General features: G+C 52.6%; 9 protein-coding genes across 9 annotated transcripts; 5 read left to right on the plus strand and 4 right to left on the minus strand.

Moving 5' to 3' along the window:
• The first annotated feature begins 259 nt into the window (after positions 1-259).
• Positions 260-1,872, plus strand: ASPBRDRAFT_362692 (cytochrome c oxidase assembly protein COX14). The gene is made up of 2 exons (XM_067623472.1): positions 260-848; positions 976-1,872. Exons 1-2 carry the CDS (start codon positions 527-529, stop codon positions 1,455-1,457), a joined length of 804 nt encoding a protein of 267 aa, XP_067473932.1. The 5' UTR covers positions 260-526; the 3' UTR covers positions 1,458-1,872.
• Positions 1,873-2,286: 414 nt separating this feature from the next.
• On the minus strand, positions 2,287-3,630 carry ASPBRDRAFT_137439 (3-deoxy-7-phosphoheptulonate synthase; the record flags this gene model as incomplete). Its single annotated transcript, XM_067618895.1, has 3 exons — positions 2,287-3,303; positions 3,470-3,525; positions 3,588-3,630. 3 exons carry the CDS (start codon positions 3,628-3,630, stop codon positions 2,287-2,289), a joined length of 1,116 nt encoding a protein of 371 aa, XP_067473933.1.
• Positions 3,471-3,906, minus strand: ASPBRDRAFT_48635 (uncharacterized protein). Its single transcript, XM_067626130.1, has 2 exons — positions 3,588-3,906; positions 3,471-3,525 (listed from the first exon to the last, which is right to left on the minus strand). Exon 1 carries the CDS (start codon positions 3,889-3,891, stop codon positions 3,736-3,738), a length of 156 nt encoding a protein of 51 aa, XP_067473934.1. The 5' UTR covers positions 3,892-3,906; the 3' UTR covers positions 3,471-3,525; positions 3,588-3,735.
• A 1,929-nt stretch (positions 3,907-5,835) lies between these two features.
• On the minus strand, positions 5,836-6,954 carry ASPBRDRAFT_78983 (uncharacterized protein; the record flags this gene model as incomplete). Its single annotated transcript, XM_067629434.1, has 3 exons — positions 5,836-6,502; positions 6,590-6,684; positions 6,738-6,954. 3 exons carry the CDS (start codon positions 6,952-6,954, stop codon positions 6,068-6,070), a joined length of 747 nt encoding a protein of 248 aa, XP_067473935.1. The 3' UTR covers positions 5,836-6,067.
• A 1,001-nt stretch (positions 6,955-7,955) lies between these two features.
• On the plus strand, positions 7,956-8,922 carry ASPBRDRAFT_200686 (uncharacterized protein; the record flags this gene model as incomplete). The annotated part of the gene is made up of 2 exons (XM_067621466.1): positions 7,956-8,033; positions 8,101-8,922. The coding sequence occupies 2 exons, from the start codon at positions 7,956-7,958 to the stop codon at positions 8,920-8,922; spliced, it is 900 nt and encodes a 299-aa protein (XP_067473936.1).
• A 957-nt stretch (positions 8,923-9,879) lies between these two features.
• ASPBRDRAFT_137378 (thiolase family protein) lies at positions 9,880-11,121 on the plus strand (the record flags this gene model as incomplete). The annotated part of the gene is made up of 1 exon (XM_067618886.1): positions 9,880-11,121. The coding sequence occupies one exon, from the start codon at positions 9,880-9,882 to the stop codon at positions 11,119-11,121; it is 1,242 nt and encodes a 413-aa protein (XP_067473937.1).
• A 389-nt stretch (positions 11,122-11,510) lies between these two features.
• On the plus strand, positions 11,511-12,864 carry ASPBRDRAFT_137342 (mitochondrial 54S ribosomal mL50 protein; the record flags this gene model as incomplete). The annotated part of the gene is made up of 4 exons (XM_067618883.1): positions 11,511-11,786; positions 11,847-11,959; positions 12,056-12,506; positions 12,589-12,864. 4 exons carry the CDS (start codon positions 11,511-11,513, stop codon positions 12,862-12,864), a joined length of 1,116 nt encoding a protein of 371 aa, XP_067473938.1.
• A 338-nt stretch (positions 12,865-13,202) lies between these two features.
• Positions 13,203-14,321, minus strand: ASPBRDRAFT_200689 (uncharacterized protein; the record flags this gene model as incomplete). The annotated part of the gene is made up of 3 exons (XM_067621467.1): positions 13,203-13,673; positions 13,753-14,230; positions 14,302-14,321. 3 exons carry the CDS (start codon positions 14,319-14,321, stop codon positions 13,203-13,205), a joined length of 969 nt encoding a protein of 322 aa, XP_067473939.1.
• Positions 14,322-14,592: 271 nt separating this feature from the next.
• On the plus strand, positions 14,593-16,490 carry ASPBRDRAFT_34814 (putative protein kinase C substrate; the record flags this gene model as incomplete). Its single annotated transcript, XM_067623273.1, has 3 exons — positions 14,593-14,701; positions 14,834-15,781; positions 15,856-16,490. 3 exons carry the CDS (start codon positions 14,593-14,595, stop codon positions 16,488-16,490), a joined length of 1,692 nt encoding a protein of 563 aa, XP_067473940.1.
• Between the last annotated feature and the right edge of the window lie 219 nt (positions 16,491-16,709).

Below are 16,709 nucleotides of genomic sequence, written 5' to 3' on the forward strand. Positions count from 1 at the left end.
AATATCTATCATGAGAGAGATGATAATATTGATGACTCCTTTAGCTCGACCATCCAATCGTGACTGGAGTGATGTAAATGTATTATAGCTCCTTAGACTGTAAGATGATAAACTATGGAGCAAGTCGGAAGCGGAGTTGGGGAGGAATAGTTAGTTTAGTGTCCGGCTCGGCCTCGAATCGACGAGGTTGGATTTCTTTCCGCTGAAAATTTCCCCGGCCGGCAATCATTCCAACTTCTCCATCTCCGCCTGATCCCGTTGGCTTCAGCAGCTCTCCCCCTCACGATTCGACATCCTCAATCTCCTTTGGGATTGTCCCTCCGTCGTCCTCTCCAATTAAGCCGTCTTGATTCCTGCGCGCGCAAACCTTCGCCCTCTTCCACCCCCCACCGCCGAATGTACCGTTCCGACTGATCCAATCCCGGTCACATCATACCATAGCCACCGCTACCACCACCACCACTACTACTACCACCACCTTTGAGCGTCATCACCTATATCCCATCCTCGCCGATCTAATCCGAAAATGTCCCGCTCCGCTGCAGACGCCACCCGATTCACGGCCACAGGGCCCTACGCGCACTCCAAGCCCGGCTCGACCACCGCGGCCCCCTACAAGCTCCCTACCTCGATGGCCAAGCCCACCTCCCAGCAACAGCAACAGCCTCAACTAAACGCCAATGGCAGACCCGAATCTCCCAAGGAAAAGGTTGAGCGGTTGAGGGCCCAGGCCCGCGCAGCCCGGTTAGCTCAGTCGACGTCACGGGTGGATCAGATGATTGAGGTAGGACGTCGGTTCGCGAATAAGGCGCATAAGACAATGGTGTACACGCTTATTGCTGCATCGGGTATGTTATGTTCCAGCTCCACAGTGAAAGAGACGACGGGAATAGATCCGCACACAAGTGTGCCCCCGCCGCGATGTGTATGTGTATAAAGTTCATTGACTGACGCGTTCTGGGGGGAACCTAATAGGTGTCTGCGGAGCTCTAACGGTCTACTCTGTCATCTCTCTAACGCTATACAACCGTCGGCAGCGGGCTCTGTGGGTGGAGAAGGAAATGCAGAGACTGCAGGATGCGAAGACGGCGTATGCTGCCGGTACCGCGAACACGGAGCAATTGGAGCTGCTCAAGAATGAGAAGATCGGTGAGATCTTCCAGCAGAAGAAGGAGGAGGCTAAGGCGCAGCGGCCCTGGAATCAGGCCAAGAACTTCTTCTTTGGTGGTTTGAAGCAGGATGAGAAGGTCGCTGCTGATAACGAGAGCTCTATCCCCGATAGTGTCTTGGAGGGCGGCAATAAGTCGGCAGTGCTGGAGGCGCTGAACGCTAAGGTCGCGGAGGATGCGGCCAAGTCTGCCGCTCCCAAGGGCCAGCTGGATGTGTTGGCTGACAATGCGGAAGATGCTGCGAAGCAGTCGACGCGAAGCTGGAAGAGCTGGTTTACTGGACGGTAAAGGGTGAAGAAATGGTATAGCTATGGAATGGATGTATGACATATAGAGAGGAGGAGGGCGTGGCAGAGAGTGTGAGAGGATGGAAAACAAGGAATTTCTCAGAGATGACGCCTATCACACTTATTTATGCTGCTTTCTGGGTTGCATGGCATCTTCTTTCTACTCTTCCCCCTGATTTTCCACATTTTGGGGTTGCGGCGTCTATGCGGGTTGTATTCTTTTTTGTTTATCTTATCTTTTTATCTCTTTTCCCATTTTCTAGCTGTATTCTTATCTTGCTGTTGTTTACTTCCCTCAACCTGTGTATTATTGGGTTAGAGTTTTTTGTCGTTAACTCTTGTGTACATATACATATCTACTATTCTCTCTCTGGTAGCTCTCTCTCAGTTCTCTTGGTCCAGGTAGTGCTATCGATGGTTCAAGGCCAACTTGATCATGAAGTCAATCTAGCAATGTGGATCTATGCGGATAGTCAGAAATCGTCATACTCTTCGTTCTATTATTGATTCATTACTGTCTACCGTAGACAGAACACAGGTGAACAGAGACAGGCAAAAGAAATTACAAGAAATGTAAAAGAAAAATAAAAGCAGTCGAGACTTTTTAATGGAACAAAGTCCGAAAATGCTGCCCGCACAGGCAGAGGCTGTTTGTCCAACACACCCATAACTCAGGAACTCGTGCCCGCAAAGTCAGATAATGAAACCAAAATGAGGTAAAATAAAGCACCCTGGCTATGGTATCTAGATCGGATTATTCGGAACAAAAGGAAAAGGGAATCACACTCGCTGGGGGGTTTCGTAAACGCAGATCATCCATCCTCAATCGCTCAGTGGGTGCCATTGGTGGCCTTGGCTTGTGCGATCTTGGCGGCGCGTCTGGCACGAACACCATCAGCGAGGTCCTCCAGGACCTGGACGGTGGTCTCCCAGTCAATGCAGGCATCAGTGATGCTGACACCCTTGCGCAGGCCGGAGGGACCCTCGGGGGGAACCTTCTGGTTACCCTCGTTGATGTTGGACTCGATCATGACACCGATGATGGCATCCTGGCCCTCACGGAGCTGGTCAGAGACCTCCTTGGCGACGAGAGGCTGGTTGCGGTGGTTCTTGTTGGAGTTGCCGTGCGAGCAGTCAACCATGACGACCTCGCGCTGCTTCTTGCTCGCCAGGGACTCGCGGGCGGCCTTAATGTTCTCACGGTCGTAGTTGGTGCCCTTGCTACCTCCACGGAGGATGACGAAGCCGTGCTCGTTGCCAGAAGTCTTGGTGATGGCAGCCAGACCCTGCTTGGTAACACCCAGGAAGCGGTGGGGGTGAGCAGCAGCACCAATGGCATCGATGGCAACGGTGAGGTTGCCGTCGGTACCGTTCTTGTAGCCAATGGGGAAACTGAGACCGGATGCGAGCTCACGGTGCAATTGCGACTCGGTGGTACGGGCACCAATGGCGCCAAGAGAGATCAGGTCGGCCAGATACTGAGGAGAGATGGTATCCAGCATCTCACTGGCAATGGGCATGCCCATACCGGTAAGATCAGCGTAGAGCTGACGTGAGACACGGAGACCCTTGTTGATGTTGTAGGACTCATCAATGTCGGGGTCGTTGATCAGACCCTTCCACCCCACGGTGGTGCGGGGCTTCTCAAGGTAAGCACGCATGATGACACAAAGGTCGGAGGAAAGCTTGTCGGCGAGCTCCTTCAGCCGGCCGGCATATTCGAGGGCCGTGGCAGGGTCGTGGATCGAGCAGGGGCCGACAACGACCAGCAGGCGGTCATCGCGCTTCTCGATAATCTCGATGGCCTGGTTACGGCCAGAACGGACAACCTCAATGGCATGTTTTTGCTATTTCACGCTTTCTGTTAGGACCAATGACCTGACCGAGGCATTGACGATAGAGAAGAACACAGAACATGGTCGGGTTGAAAAGCCAACCAACGTGAGAGAAAAAATTTTGAAGAAATGGGGTAAAATGTAGAAAAAGAGAGATGGGGGGCTCGGTATGACTCACACCAGGGATCTCTTTCTGGAGGAACTGAGGGGGAAGGAGGGGATCGTATCCCAGGACTGAATGGATTAACGAATCAGTATAGGCTCATTGGCATTAAGAATGAGTTTAATATACTAACCGCGAGTGTCCTCGTTGACTTCGGTGGTGCTGATCAAAGGCATGGTGGAGGGGTATGGAATGTGCGGGTGGGCTGCAGGTGTATGAGGGGAAAGGAAGAAAGAGGAAGAGTGATGGAAGAGGACAACAATGCAGCCTTTATAAGAGGTCTAGAAGGGCCAGGAAGTGTGCAATGGAGATGAGTCAAATGGGGAGAAGACAGCCGAAGCGAAATCGGGGGAGACTGAGCAAGGCACAAGCGAGAAAAAGGGAAAAAAAAGGAAGGGAAATGGAGCAGAGCAAATGAGAGCAGATGGAAATGGCATGAAGACACAAAAAGTGTGGGCCGCGGGAGCGCGGACCAGCCGATGATTCACACACTTGCAAAACTTAAGGTTGGTTGGTTGCAACCTGCCGGTGGCGGTATCAATACCGTATTTTTCCATGTCACCATCCATCGTCCCATCTCTCTCTCTCTCCCCATCGACTCTATCCATCTTCAGGTGGTAGATGCTGCTTCACTTGACACTTCACAAGGTTGAGATTGAGAAAAAGTCTTTTCTCCCCACCATTACCCACTCCTGCTTCACCCACGGATATCTCCGTCTCTCACAATGGCCCAGAACCCTGCCCTCCGAGTCTGATGTGATCAATGCATCAAGGCTCCAGGGTGGGTGATACTGCATGATTCAACCACACTCAGCTTATCCCTCCCACCAACAATCCTCGACTTCAAAGGTCATTCATGGTACGAATAAGGTTCCCGCTTTAGGTTGTGTCAGCTTTTACACCCCCCTTCCCCCCAGCGTCTGATCGAAAACGATTACCCACCTTTCCAGATCGGCCACTCCATGACTTAATGCCAGAGCACATCATGATTCGGATTACTCCGGTTCCCGGTTCGTCGGGTCTGACCTGGTCTTCAATGAGTCCTGCACTTCTCAACGTGGCTTCATTCAAGCCACTGGATGCCATTGTTCCAAGGACCCGTCCCAGATAGCCTACGTCAATCGGCCTGTGACTCAAGAGCTTAGACGAATCAATTGCTCGAGCTGTTGCGGTCGAAAGAGAGAGCGGGTGAGTTCCAGATTTTCGGCCACATCAGATCACATAATCTGGATAGGTTATTCTTCCTGATGGATGAGATCATCCGATATACGATGATGCCGCATTAGTACGAGGCCTGTGAGATAAGCTTCGTATTTCATGAACAATCGTATCGCGGACTCCGTGCGGAGTATCAAGTGGCCTTAGGGTGGAACTGGATTGAGAGCTATGCATGCATGGTCATATGTACTCCGTAGTGACACCGCGTATCGATTGAGCCCACTTCATATGTGGTGAGGACCTCCTCATCAGTGGGCGTTTGTTGGAACTGCTGGGCAATTCGATCACAGTCGGCCAAACAACGAGTAGGCAATGCGCGTAGCTTTGTATGCGGCTTATTCTGTCTTCAGCTGAGCCGCGCATAATATCTGCTTTCATTGGATCTACCCAGTCACACGATACTAGGATCGCGGGACATGCTGCATGTCGCTCAGCTGGCTTTCAACAGCCACCGTATCTGCGAGACAGCCCCAGCGAACACCCCATGGGGCATACTTGGTGCGAGTATCCCCTGCGTGGGAAAGGTGTGAGGCCAGTAACTCGCCCACCTGGTATGGTAACAGGCCCCTGTACGTACCCCATGTTGAGCTAGACGTAAAACAGAGTGGCCCTGGGCGGCAGTTCCCGTGTGGACCTGGGGAATTCACCGTTAGACCGTAGATCTATTCGATCTAATCAATATGCATCCTTAATCCCTCCACTGGTGAACCATTACCACGGCTTCAGGGGAAGAGCCCCGATCTTAGTGGACCTATGGTCGAGTTGGTAAGAGATCGCAGCGAGTCAGACAGAAACTGTGGGTCTTCAAGGGACGCTTCAGCGCGATGTTAAGAACTTAGAATGACCAAGAAGTGTTGGTAGCCAGTCGAAATTTCGTGTTGGGGGGAGTTGAGGCATCCTGAGCCGGAATAGCGTTTTAGACGGGATCGCGTGTAATCGCTTTGCCGCCCGCTCACCGAGTCGAGGGAAGAACACTTCCCCATTACGGCCGACGCCTAGTCCTTTCATCCCCACAGATTTTCCCTTACTGGATTTCCTAAATTCCAACATGCAGCCTGCTGTGACCTGTCAGTGCCTTTAAGAGTATAAACCAAAATACACACTAAGATAATTAAGGTGCTTTCCGTGGCCCACTGTGTCCAGAATTGCTAATCAGCTAAGAGGCCTGTATTAAAACGTGTATCTGGTATGGTCCCAGCACTTACCACCCAAGCATCGTTATGCTCATCTCAACCGTCTCTAACAATAGGTTATCTCTCTCCCCACATTGAGCGACCGCAACTCCACATACAAGACTAAGAAGGAACTGCTGAAATCACAAACGCCTCCAGGGAATCGGCCCGAGGCATGTACACAGACCGAGGCTTAAATATCTTTTTGTACCATATACATCTCTCAAGGCAGAACCTCTTCTCCTCGCCAATCCCAGCAGCGCCCTCGCCCATCGGAGTCGCCCGTTCGCATACGACATAGGTGCTGTAATAGCTTCACTGCGGATTCCTCTGGCTGCAGCATATGTCTGCCATCCCAGTAATCTTTCGTGAAATCAGTCTGGACTGTCCCGGGATGCAGCGCCACCGCAAACGCTCGGTCTCTGCTCCGTGACCGCAGATACAGATCGAAAGTTTTGGTCAGTTGAAAAACGGAGGCTTTGCTAGCACGGTATGAATACCAGCCCCCTGTTACATTGTCCGAGATGGACCCAACTCGTGCGGCCATCATCGCGTAGATAGCATGCGATGGAAGCTTCCACGGGCGCTGTACATGTGCGAATGGAGAATCATCCACAAAGGTTGCCGATGACTTTGTTGGCAAAAAGGGTGCCAGATGCTTCATCAAAAGCATGGGTCCGAGAGCATTGACTTAGAAACTGTGCAGAGCGTTGGCCGCATCAATCTGTGTCGGGGACTTCTCCACGTGCAAGACGCCAGGTACGGTGATCGCAATACGCAAGGACGCCTGTGGAAATTCTTCTCGTATCTGTGCAGTCATGGCGTGTATGGTCGCCTCATCTAAGACATTGTTCAGGCCCAGAAGGCATGAGGGGGATGGTGCTTCTCAGTACCAGTCACATCAACTTCGAAGATTCTTAGCCTCTCATCGGCCTTTCCGGTCTTATCATGGAGTTGCTCCAGTAATCTTTGGCGGAGTTGTCCAGTGCCTCTCCGCGCAGTCGCAAGAACGGGGAGGTTCGTGTTGGACAGCAGCTGTTGCGCAAAGGCGAATCCCAGTCCCTTCGAAGCCGGGGTCACAAGGGCGAACCCACTTGTTGTAGGTGACATTTAGACAGCTGGATTTGGATTTTGTCCAGGACAATTAGGCTATCAACATAATTGTATATTGCAATCCCCTGGAGAAGTGAGTATGTTGAAGGTTGAACTCTAGATCTTCGTGACGTCATGCACATGGTTGCTACTTTGTGCAAAGTATGTAGTATTAGTCTGATGGCTCTCCGGTGGATTGGAAAGTAGTATCAGGTTGCGGCAAGTGTCTTCGGTGGATATACATCTGCTCGACGAGTAGACCAGCGTTGTTTGTCTGAGGGTAAGCTGGCGTGTATGCATCAGATGCATGGAAGGGGCAGGTTCTATACGGACTACTAGTTAACCTACGCAGCATAAGAATCGTCTGACGGAGTACAAGTACATTATTAGCCCATGACTCCACAAGATGGACTCTGGCAAATCAATCAGACCCGAGTATCCTCTTTCTGTGAGGAGAGGATCTGACAATGCCAATAAAGACTTTAACATCAACTCTAGTAGTACTTGTCTTCGCATCACCAACGACAGAAACGGGTGTTTCCGTTACCAGAAGTAATGTACTCCAAAAGTACCTGATACATCCGCCGCGGTATTAATCAGTAGTAACTGGGATGAACCCGTAACAAGTTACGGTACGAACCGTACGCGCTAAACCCCGGCTGGACGATGAGCGATAAGTCCCGGTCTTGCTTCGATGATCCATCCACGTTCCAGCTCGGGTTTCTTTGATTCTCCAACTAGTTTGACTCCCTGCATGCTTTAGACCAGTCATTCAGCGTGCTGCATAGCCATGGCCTGTCATCTTATTAATTACTAGCCCCCTTTTCTATATTACATGATTCCTCATTGGAGCCCCTATCTTCTACGCGTGTTGCTTCCACATTCCTACGGAGTATATTCATCAGACTCAATGTGACGTTGACTCTGGCTTGAATCACGCTCACCGCAATACTCTGTTTAACCAACTCCACATCTTGGTCTCCACTGCTTTCTTTGTACGGCCTGGCGCCCAAAGCGTCATGTACGCATTTTCCACCAAGCGCCAGAGAGACCAAGACCAAGAGGACTTCGATGGAAATGTGTTCCGAGAGACAAAGGTCCGTGAACTTGAGACTGAAGGACCCTTGCTACTATTCTCCACCCACGACTGACAGCAATCAACAGAAACACAGGCCTCTTCCTCTCCGCGCGTCCCTCAATACCCTCCAGTTTACCTCCCTCCCACAAGCCAACCGGCTTGCATCCGGATTCGGTCTCTCGACTCTGACCCCGGTGGAATCCTCAGACGATGACAAGGACGATAACTATGTTGCCAAATTTGCCCGCCATGGCTCGACACAGAGTCAGGATCAGCCAGCATCATCAGACCAAGGTTATATTTCTACGATGAGCGCAAGCATGGACATTGATAGTGCGAAAGATGCACAATATTCGACCAATGATGTTCCTAACACGGAAACTGTCGGGGGATATAGCAGTTACAGTCTCCAGGCGTCGCCGATTCCACATAGCCTTGTTGACCAGTCGCTGGTTATAAGCGAAGAGCCAACTACACACTCTGCGGACGGGAACACTCCTGCAGCAAGAAGTCCCGTCGTGAAAGACATGGGGCAGAACTCCACATTATATACGCCGCAGGGCATCCTTAAAGGTTCGTACGCGAGTCATGACAGGGTCTGGTGGTGCGGCCAACGCCTCCCCAGCCCGGTCAGTGACAATGGCGACGCCATGGCGATCAGCAGCAAGGACTCTGTGAGCGACGCTGATATGACATACATGTCTCAGCCAGCGTCGCCTCCACCATGGTACTCAGGAACTACACCAGACTCGTCACAGCCGGCGGTTTCGGTGGGCAACTCGGCACGAGAGCATCATCTCTCTTCTTCCTTTAAGAAGAAGGCAGCGCTTTCCATGGGCTACCGAGCGGATTGCGACAAATGTCGGCGCAGGGTCCCGGGTCACTACAGTCACATCATCCGTTGCTGATACACTTTATCCTTTTCCCTCTGTTTCAGTTTCGGATTTTTCATATGTGTTTTACGTAGTTTTTATCACTTGATGAGTTCATGATACCAGGCGCTATGGAACGGTATGCACAGGAAAAGGCGGCTGGGTTGTTTATAATATGATACCAACGGTTTTCGGGATTATGGGGCTTTATTGGCATGACTTGCTTTGTAGATGGGACCAGTTGGGGAACAGGACTGGTTCGAATTTATCGGAAGAATCAGCTTATCGTTCGATAATGCATATTGTTGTCTTTCCCCAGAGTGCTCGGGAGTATTTGACGGTGAGTATCTCCATTATAGACAATCTAAAAAGCCTTTACAAGCCATAGAGTCCGGGCAATTCAAGGCCTAGTTGGTGCGACTCAATTATTAACGGGGTTAATAATGGTGATTTCCGAATCGCTGTTCCGACCTAGCTGACCTAAGCATCTGCATCCGATGGCGGAAGCGCAGGTGGTCGGCACCGGATGTCTTCGTCGGATGTCAACAAGAAAGAGAGAGCTCTTCATTTACATCTGAAAGAGGAGAACTTTCGAGGGTCAACAGGATGTATTTATCTTTGAAGTTCAGGTCGTTGAGGCTATTCTCCGAATTACAACTTCGATCAGAATCTGAGGTGCAAGACGGGGAACCCCCAGACCCGGATTGCCGACGACTCCACAATTTCCCAACCTTTGCCTTCCCCCAAAGTCTCCAGCGGCAGTGAGCTTAGCCGATCTTCATTGCCGGCAGTTCGAAGCCAGTGCGCAACTGGTTCAGTCCGCACGCGAGCCATCCCGAGCCCCGGAATCGCCTCGGGTGGCTAGGCTATCTTTTGATATAAGTATGTTGCCGGGCCCCGGTTGAAAACCGGGGCGAGGTGAAAGTCGAGATTCTCTCCTTCCAGTCCTCCCTGTATCTCTTGTTGGATTTAGCAGTTTGGATACCCGTCATCATGGCCTCTCCAATTCCCCGGGGCCTGCGCCAGGTCCTCCAAAAATCTCCCTCGGATATTGTCATTCTTTCCTCCCTCCGTACCCCCGTCACCCGTGCGAAGAAGGGCGGCTTCAAGGACGCTTACCCCGAAGAGCTGCTCGCTCACGTCCTCCGGGCCACTTTGGAGGCGAACCCGAACCTCGACCCTGCCCTCATCGATGATGTCGCCATCGGTTCCGTTCTCCAAGAACTCGGTGGTGCGAAGGCTGGCCGTATGGCTCAGATCCATGCCGGATTCCCCCACAGCGTGCCTTTCCACACGATCAACAGACAGTGCTCCTCCGGTCTCGCTGCCATCTCAACTATCGGAAACGGAATTCGCGCGGGAGCGATCAACGTCGGTATCGGTGGTGGAATGGAGTCCATGACCAGGAACTATGGCTCCCGCGCCATCCCCACTGTTCTCTGGCCCGAGTTGAAGGAGTCTCACTCCCAGGACTCCCGTGACTGCATTATGCCCATGGGTATTACTTCCGAGAATGTTGCTTCTCGCTACGGCATTTCCCGTGCCGACCAGGATGCGTTCGCTGCCGAGTCCCACAAGAAGGCTACTGCTGCCCAGAACGCCGGTCTGTTCGACAAGGAAATCATTCCCGTCAAGACTCTCTCCTATGACCCCGAGAACCCCGATGCTCCTCCCAAGGAGATCACCGTGACCAAGGACGACGGTGTTCGCCCCAACATCTCGGTTGAAAAGATGGCTAGCTTGAAGCCCGCTTTCTCGCCCACCGGTGCCAGTACCGCTGGAAACAGCTCCCAGGTCAGCGACGGTGCGGCTGCCGCTCTGCTCATGCGCCGTTCTACCGCCACGGAGCTCGGCCTGACCTCTCAGATCCAGGCCCGCTGGGTTGGTACTGTCGTTGCGGGCTGTGCTCCCGACGAGATGGGTGTCGGCCCCGCTGTTGCTATCCCCAAGCTCCTTCAGCAGCTTGACATGACCGTCTCGGATGTTAACATCTGGGAAATCAACGAGGCCTTTGCTTCCCAGGCCCTCTACTCTATCCGCAAGCTGGGTATTGACGAGGCCAAGGTTAACCCTAAGGGTGGTGCCATCGCTATCGGTCACCCTCTTGGTGCCACCGGTGCCAGACAGCTTGCCACTCTCCTGCCTGAGTTGGAGCGTACCGGCCAGGAAGTCGGTGTTGTGAGCATGTGCATTGGTACCGGTATGGGCATGGCTGGCATGTTCGTCCGGGAGTAAAGGGAGAGCAAAAAGGAAGAAAAGGAAAAAGAAAGCAAGAAACAAAATTTGGGGCGTTTCCTTCGTGTACAGATTACAGCGACTTCAGTTATTGTGATATCAGCGTAGAGACGCATGTAAATAGTAAAGACCTACTACCACCGCAATCATATTTATACCCTGTATAAACTATGAAGACCAGACCAAACCTGGAATAACATAGAATAACTACAGAGTACTACCAAGTAACTAACTAATCATCTCCCGACCGCCAAGCCCCTTCCATGCACGCTCTCAATCACGTGACCTCCCCGGCCGGAACCTCACCACCGCGAAACTTTTCGATCCCCATCACCTCCGAACGGGCACCGCCAGCAAAAACACGCAACCCACCCCAATTGCACTGCACCATGCGACCGTCCGTGCGATTGCTGAGCCTCGATGTCCAGGGCGCCTCGCGGACCCTGTACGTCTGCTCGGTATGCAGAAACGAGGCGCGGCCGCGGCCAATCGTCGCCCGGCAATTCCTTCGCCATGCTTCCAACACACCGGACTCGCTGAGTGAGCGAGTGAGACGCAAGCTTTGGGGCACGGATAACCCGCCTGGATTGAAGGATCCGTATGGAGAGAGTTTGCTTGAGAAGAGGTTCGGAAAGGCCAAGGCTCAGCCGGAGGCTGAGGCGGAGGTGGTGAAGGCGGAGGAAGCCGCGGCTGCAGCTGAGGCTGAGGCTGATGCCATTGATCAGTTGGAACCGGGGGTTGACTATGAGCCTGCGACAACGTGGGAGGGGTTGGAGCGTGTGGGTCATTTGGGAGGGTGGAAGGATGTTCCTCGGGCTGAGGTTGATCGGGTTGGGACGTAAGTTAAACTGTTTCTGTTCCTTGTTCTGTTTCAATTGTATTGCAATGCTGTGCTGGGGTTTGTGACCTTGCTGATGGGTGGATTCGGTGTTAGGTTCGGTCTCAAGAAGAAACTCCGCAGACAGGGACCCCTCTCTCTTGCTGCGCATCAGGCCGCTGTTGAGATCTGTTTGATGCATGCGCTGAACAAGCCGTTGACGAGCGTCTGCAACGTCGCCGAACATGACAAGGCCGTTTTCAAGATGATCTGGAAGACTAAGATCGTGCCCGGTGAGGCTGGCAACTGGGGCAGCGCGCTGGAGTATCACAACAAGCAGGCTAAGGAGGCCCTCGTTTACATCTTCGAGCAGATCGGTGGTAGTCAGCCCGAGGCTGTGGAGCAGCAGGAGGCTGCTGAGGAGACCGCCGAAGTCGAGGAGTTCGAGGAGGCCGCATGGGAGGGTGAGGAAGAGGAGACTTCTAAGGTTCCTTTCTTCGGGTACCAGGATGCTCGTGATAAGGGATTCTTGGCTTTGTCTTTGGAGGATCCGGAGACGAAATTTGCTGTTAGTTCTCCCCATTATGTGTTTCGTTAGATTTGTGTGCTGTGCAGACCATCGCTGACCTTGCTTTTCTTTTGTCGAACAGTTCCTCAAGAGATTCTCCCAGCTGAGCGGCCACTTCTTCCCCGACAACATCGTCCACCAGATTTCCTCCGTCAAACAGGCCGTCGACTACGTCCAGGGCCAATTGAACCCCAAGCCCAAGAAGCTGGCTGAAATTCTGGAGAAGAACGACCGGCTCCAGTCCCTGCCCAACATCAAGGTCTTCTCGAAGAGACAGACCCGCTTGCACCGCGATGACGAGATGGGCCGGAGGAAGATTATCGAGGCTGAACTTCGTTCCAGAGGACTTCTTGCATAGACTGATTGCATGGCATACATATCTTGCAGGTTTGTTTGGTTGGCTGGCTGGCTCAAAGATTATCTATCTCTAGTTCTTGTAGCATGTTATATCTAGTACGAAATTTTTGCTGTACAATAGGAATCGACGTCTTTTTTTTTTTGTTCATTTGGCATCGATATAGAACTCGTAGCTATCTACTATCGCATAATAGCATTTCAAAATGTCTCAAGCGTAATATAATATAACAAAATAGAAGACCGGTTCCGTAGCCGGCACCTAACCCCATGCGCCCGATGAAATTGCACCCATTTAATCGGTATCGAAATTGCAAATACAAGCACCACCAAGCCCAACAACTACTTCCTAGCCGCCGCAGGAAGACTGAATCCTCTCGTCATAAAGTCCGTAGTATTCTTGGCATGAGCATCCTTAGTCTCCTTCGTGAAGAGACTGCTGATATTGTCACTGGTCCCCAGCATCTTCCTCCGCTTTTTCTTCTCGTTTTCCTCCTCCAGCACCCGCGCCGTGAGCAATGCAGTAGCGGCATTCTTGATACCGCTTGAGCCACCGGGTGTAGGTGTAGACGTGTTGCTCCGACTGGCATTCGCACTTGTAGATTGTTCTGCGGACTTTGATTCCTTGCCCGCGTCAGCCGCGTCGCCATTCGCGGCGTTCTTCTTGCGCTTCTTCGAGCCGGGGGCCTTCTTCAGCGAGTGTGTGAGCCCTTGCTCAGCGAGCTTGTGTCCACGCTCAATGAGCTGCTGTTTATCACTGTCTTTTGTCGGGAGAATGGTGATCACGTTGTCGGGGGTGTATGGCTCGTCGCACTGGAACTCCGTTAGCACCATCCCTCCACCACGCATGCAAGCATTACACGAGAGTAGTGTATAGGATGAGGTATCATACCTGCAAGCATTTATCCCCCTTAAGTTGCCGAATCGCCTCCTCCGAAAAGACATGACCGCACGGCACCAGATAAACCGACTTCACATTCGGGCCCAACTGCTTCGCCGTGACAGGACAGATCCACCCCTCGCGCTTGTCCTGCTTTCCATTCGCGGGATGAGCTTCGCGCTCCGTGTCGACTTCAAACTTCAGCTCCACTACGTCCCGGAGTCCCTTGACCCGTCCACAGAGGATCTCTTCGCAATCGGCCTTGGAGCTGATGCCGTCGGCATCGTCGCCGGGGAGGAGGAATCTGAGGATGGCGTCTTTGTTGTAGAGATTGCCAACGCAGTCGGAGACAATGGGTCGCATCAATTGGTTGTGCGATATCGGACAGGTCGTCCAGAAGTGTTCTTGTTGTTCGCGCTGCGCTTCTTTTACTTGCGCTGTGCTGGGGTTGCGGGCCGCTTCGCGGACGAGCTCGCGACGGGTTGGGATACTGGTGGTGCGAGTGGTTAGTTTTCAAGGTTTTAAGAGATGATGTGTTTGTAAGAGGCGTGTGTAACATACCTGCCACCGTCATTACCCATGTTGCCGCTGAGAACACTATGGTAGTTGTGGATGAGAAATGAATGCGACTTGTTGCGGGCTTGCCACTCATTTACAGCGGCAAGCCGATAAGGAGCTGAGTCAGCGAGCCCCAGAATGGGCGGGCGATTATCACCAGCTGGCCAGAAGCTCTCTCCGCATTCCTGATGGATGAGTTGGTAGATTGATTGCTTTTTGTCTTGCTCTCGTTAGTTTGTTCTCTAGTGCCCCTACACAGCATTGGTCAGGGAGCTCAATGCTGCCACTGCCACCATGATTCTTCCTCAGGGATCGCTCTTCTTGGTGAGCATAGCTGCTTGCTCAACCGTCGTGGCTGCGGCGGGCGATGCCTCCTCTCGTCCCCGGGGTGTAGGTCCCGAATGTAAGTGCCATGTATATAGCTAGATTGAGCTGGTGCTCCGCCCAACCATTCTGTTTCACGCTAGATCCTCACCGTGAATTTTTTATCTGCTGGCATTGGTCATGCTGACTGGTTTCATTTAATGTTTGGCAGTCGCCAAGTTCTACAAGGATACCACCACCTTCACGTGCATTTCCCACCCAGCTATCCAGATCCCCTTCTCCGCCGTGAACGATGATTACTGTGACTGTCCAGATGGCAGTGATGAGCCTGGCACAGCTGCCTGTGCCTTCCTATCTCGCAACTCCGCCCTAACACCGGGTGAGCGCCCCGGCAGTGACGATCTCAAGCTGGCGCCCGCCCTGCCGGGATTCTACTGCAAAAACAAGGGCCACAAGCCCGGCTATGTTCCCTTCCAGCGGGTCAACGATGGCGTCTGTGACTATGAGCTCTGCTGTGACGGCAGTGACGAGTGGGCCCGCCCTGGCGGCACCAAGTGCGAAGACAAGTGCAAGGAGATCGGCAAGGAATGGCGGAAGAAGGAAGAGAAGAGACAGAAATCCATGACTGCGGCTTTGAAGAAGAAGAAGGATCTGCTTGTGGAGGCTGGTAGACAGGAGAAGGAGGTCGAGGACAACATCAAACGTCTGGAAGTGGAAATTCAGGCCCAGGAGTTGAAGGTCAGTGATCTTCAGGCGGAGCTGGAGGAGGTGGAGAAGCAGGAGGCGAGCAAGGTCGTGAAGGGCAAGGCGGCGGGCAAAGTCAATGTGCTCGCTGGGTTGGCTAAGAGCCGGGTCGAGGAGCTTCGGAACGCCCTGGTGGACGTCCGCAAGGAGCGTGATGATACCCGTGCCCGTGTGAAGGAGCTCGAAGAAATCCTGTCCACGTTCAAGGTGGAATATAATCCTAACTTTAACGACGAGGGAGTTAAGCGCGCTGTGCGCAGCTGGGAAGACTACGCTGCCAAGGGTACTCTTGAGGGTGCTGTGAACAATGCCCAGGACCGTGATTTGGATGAAATCGCTAAGCCCGATGATGAGAAGGCGGGCATCAACTGGGAGCAGTGGGAGAATGAAGAGGATGGATGTGAGGCTGGTCTTGGTATGTGCTCCGTTCCAAAATGAGGGTTCCCGAGGTGTCCACGCTAACATCAGACTTAGTCTACCAACTGGCAGCCTACCTTCCGCCTTCTTTGGTTGAGTTTATCGAAGGCAAGGTGCTCTTCGTCAAAGGCCTTTTGGAAGATAACGGAATCCTGCCCAAGGCAGCTGAAACTTCTACGTCCGAGTCCAAGGTTGTGTCGGAAGCCCGAGATGCGGTGAAATCAGCCGAGAAGGAGCTTGGCGACAAGCAGAAGCAGCTGAAGGATAACAAGTCCGACCTTGAGACGGATTATGGAGTCGGATCCATCTTCCGTGCTCTCAAGGGCGTCTGCATCTCCAAGGACTCGGGTGAGTACACGTATGAGCACTGCTTCCTGGACCAGACGAAACAAATCCCGAAGAAGGGCGGCGGGTCCACACGCATGGGCAAGTACGCCGGCATTGGGTCTATCAGTGTTGATGTGCTCAACGATGCGGGCGAGATTGTCCCTGAAGAGAGGGTCACTCTTCAGTACACCAACGGACAAGGCTGCTGGAATGGACCGGCCCGTTCGACGACGGTCATCTTAACATGCGGCGAAGAGGACGCGATCCTGAAGGTGGCCGAAGATGAGAAGTGCGTATACTCAATGCATGTCACGTCGCCGGCCGTGTGTCCCGGAGGCGATGAGGGTGCAGCCGCCCCGAACCGCAAGGATGAGCTGTGAGCAGAGATGGAAACCATGTTCAGGGTTATATTAGAGCGCTACAAGTTTATAGGTTTTGCTTATTCGAATTGCGTACACAGCATCTGTTGTCCTGACAGTATACGTGAAGCTACTGACTGATCCCGGTGGCCCTGGCAATGACTAGGCAGCTGCTAACCAGCGGATGGCATCGGAGTATCTTCTGTAGTATATCGGAATCCCGGGCTCCCAGCCCTGATG

Source organism: Aspergillus brasiliensis (assembly GCF_001889945.1).
Source record: "Aspergillus brasiliensis CBS 101740 unplaced genomic scaffold ASPBRscaffold_19, whole genome shotgun sequence".
Lineage (NCBI taxonomy): Eukaryota > Fungi > Ascomycota > Eurotiomycetes > Eurotiales > Aspergillaceae > Aspergillus > Aspergillus brasiliensis.

Coding starts and splice junctions, on each gene's coding strand:
- ASPBRDRAFT_362692 (XM_067623472.1), top strand. CDS start 527: ATGTCCCGCTCCGCTGCAGACGCCACCCGATTCACGGCCACAGGGCCC. Junction 849..975: donor CACGCTTATTGCTGCATCGG/GTATGTTATGTT, acceptor GGAACCTAATAG/GTGTCTGCGGAGCTCTAACG.
- ASPBRDRAFT_48635 (XM_067626130.1), bottom strand. CDS start 3,891: ATGCCATTTCCATCTGCTCTCATTTGCTCTGCTCCATTTCCCTTCCTT.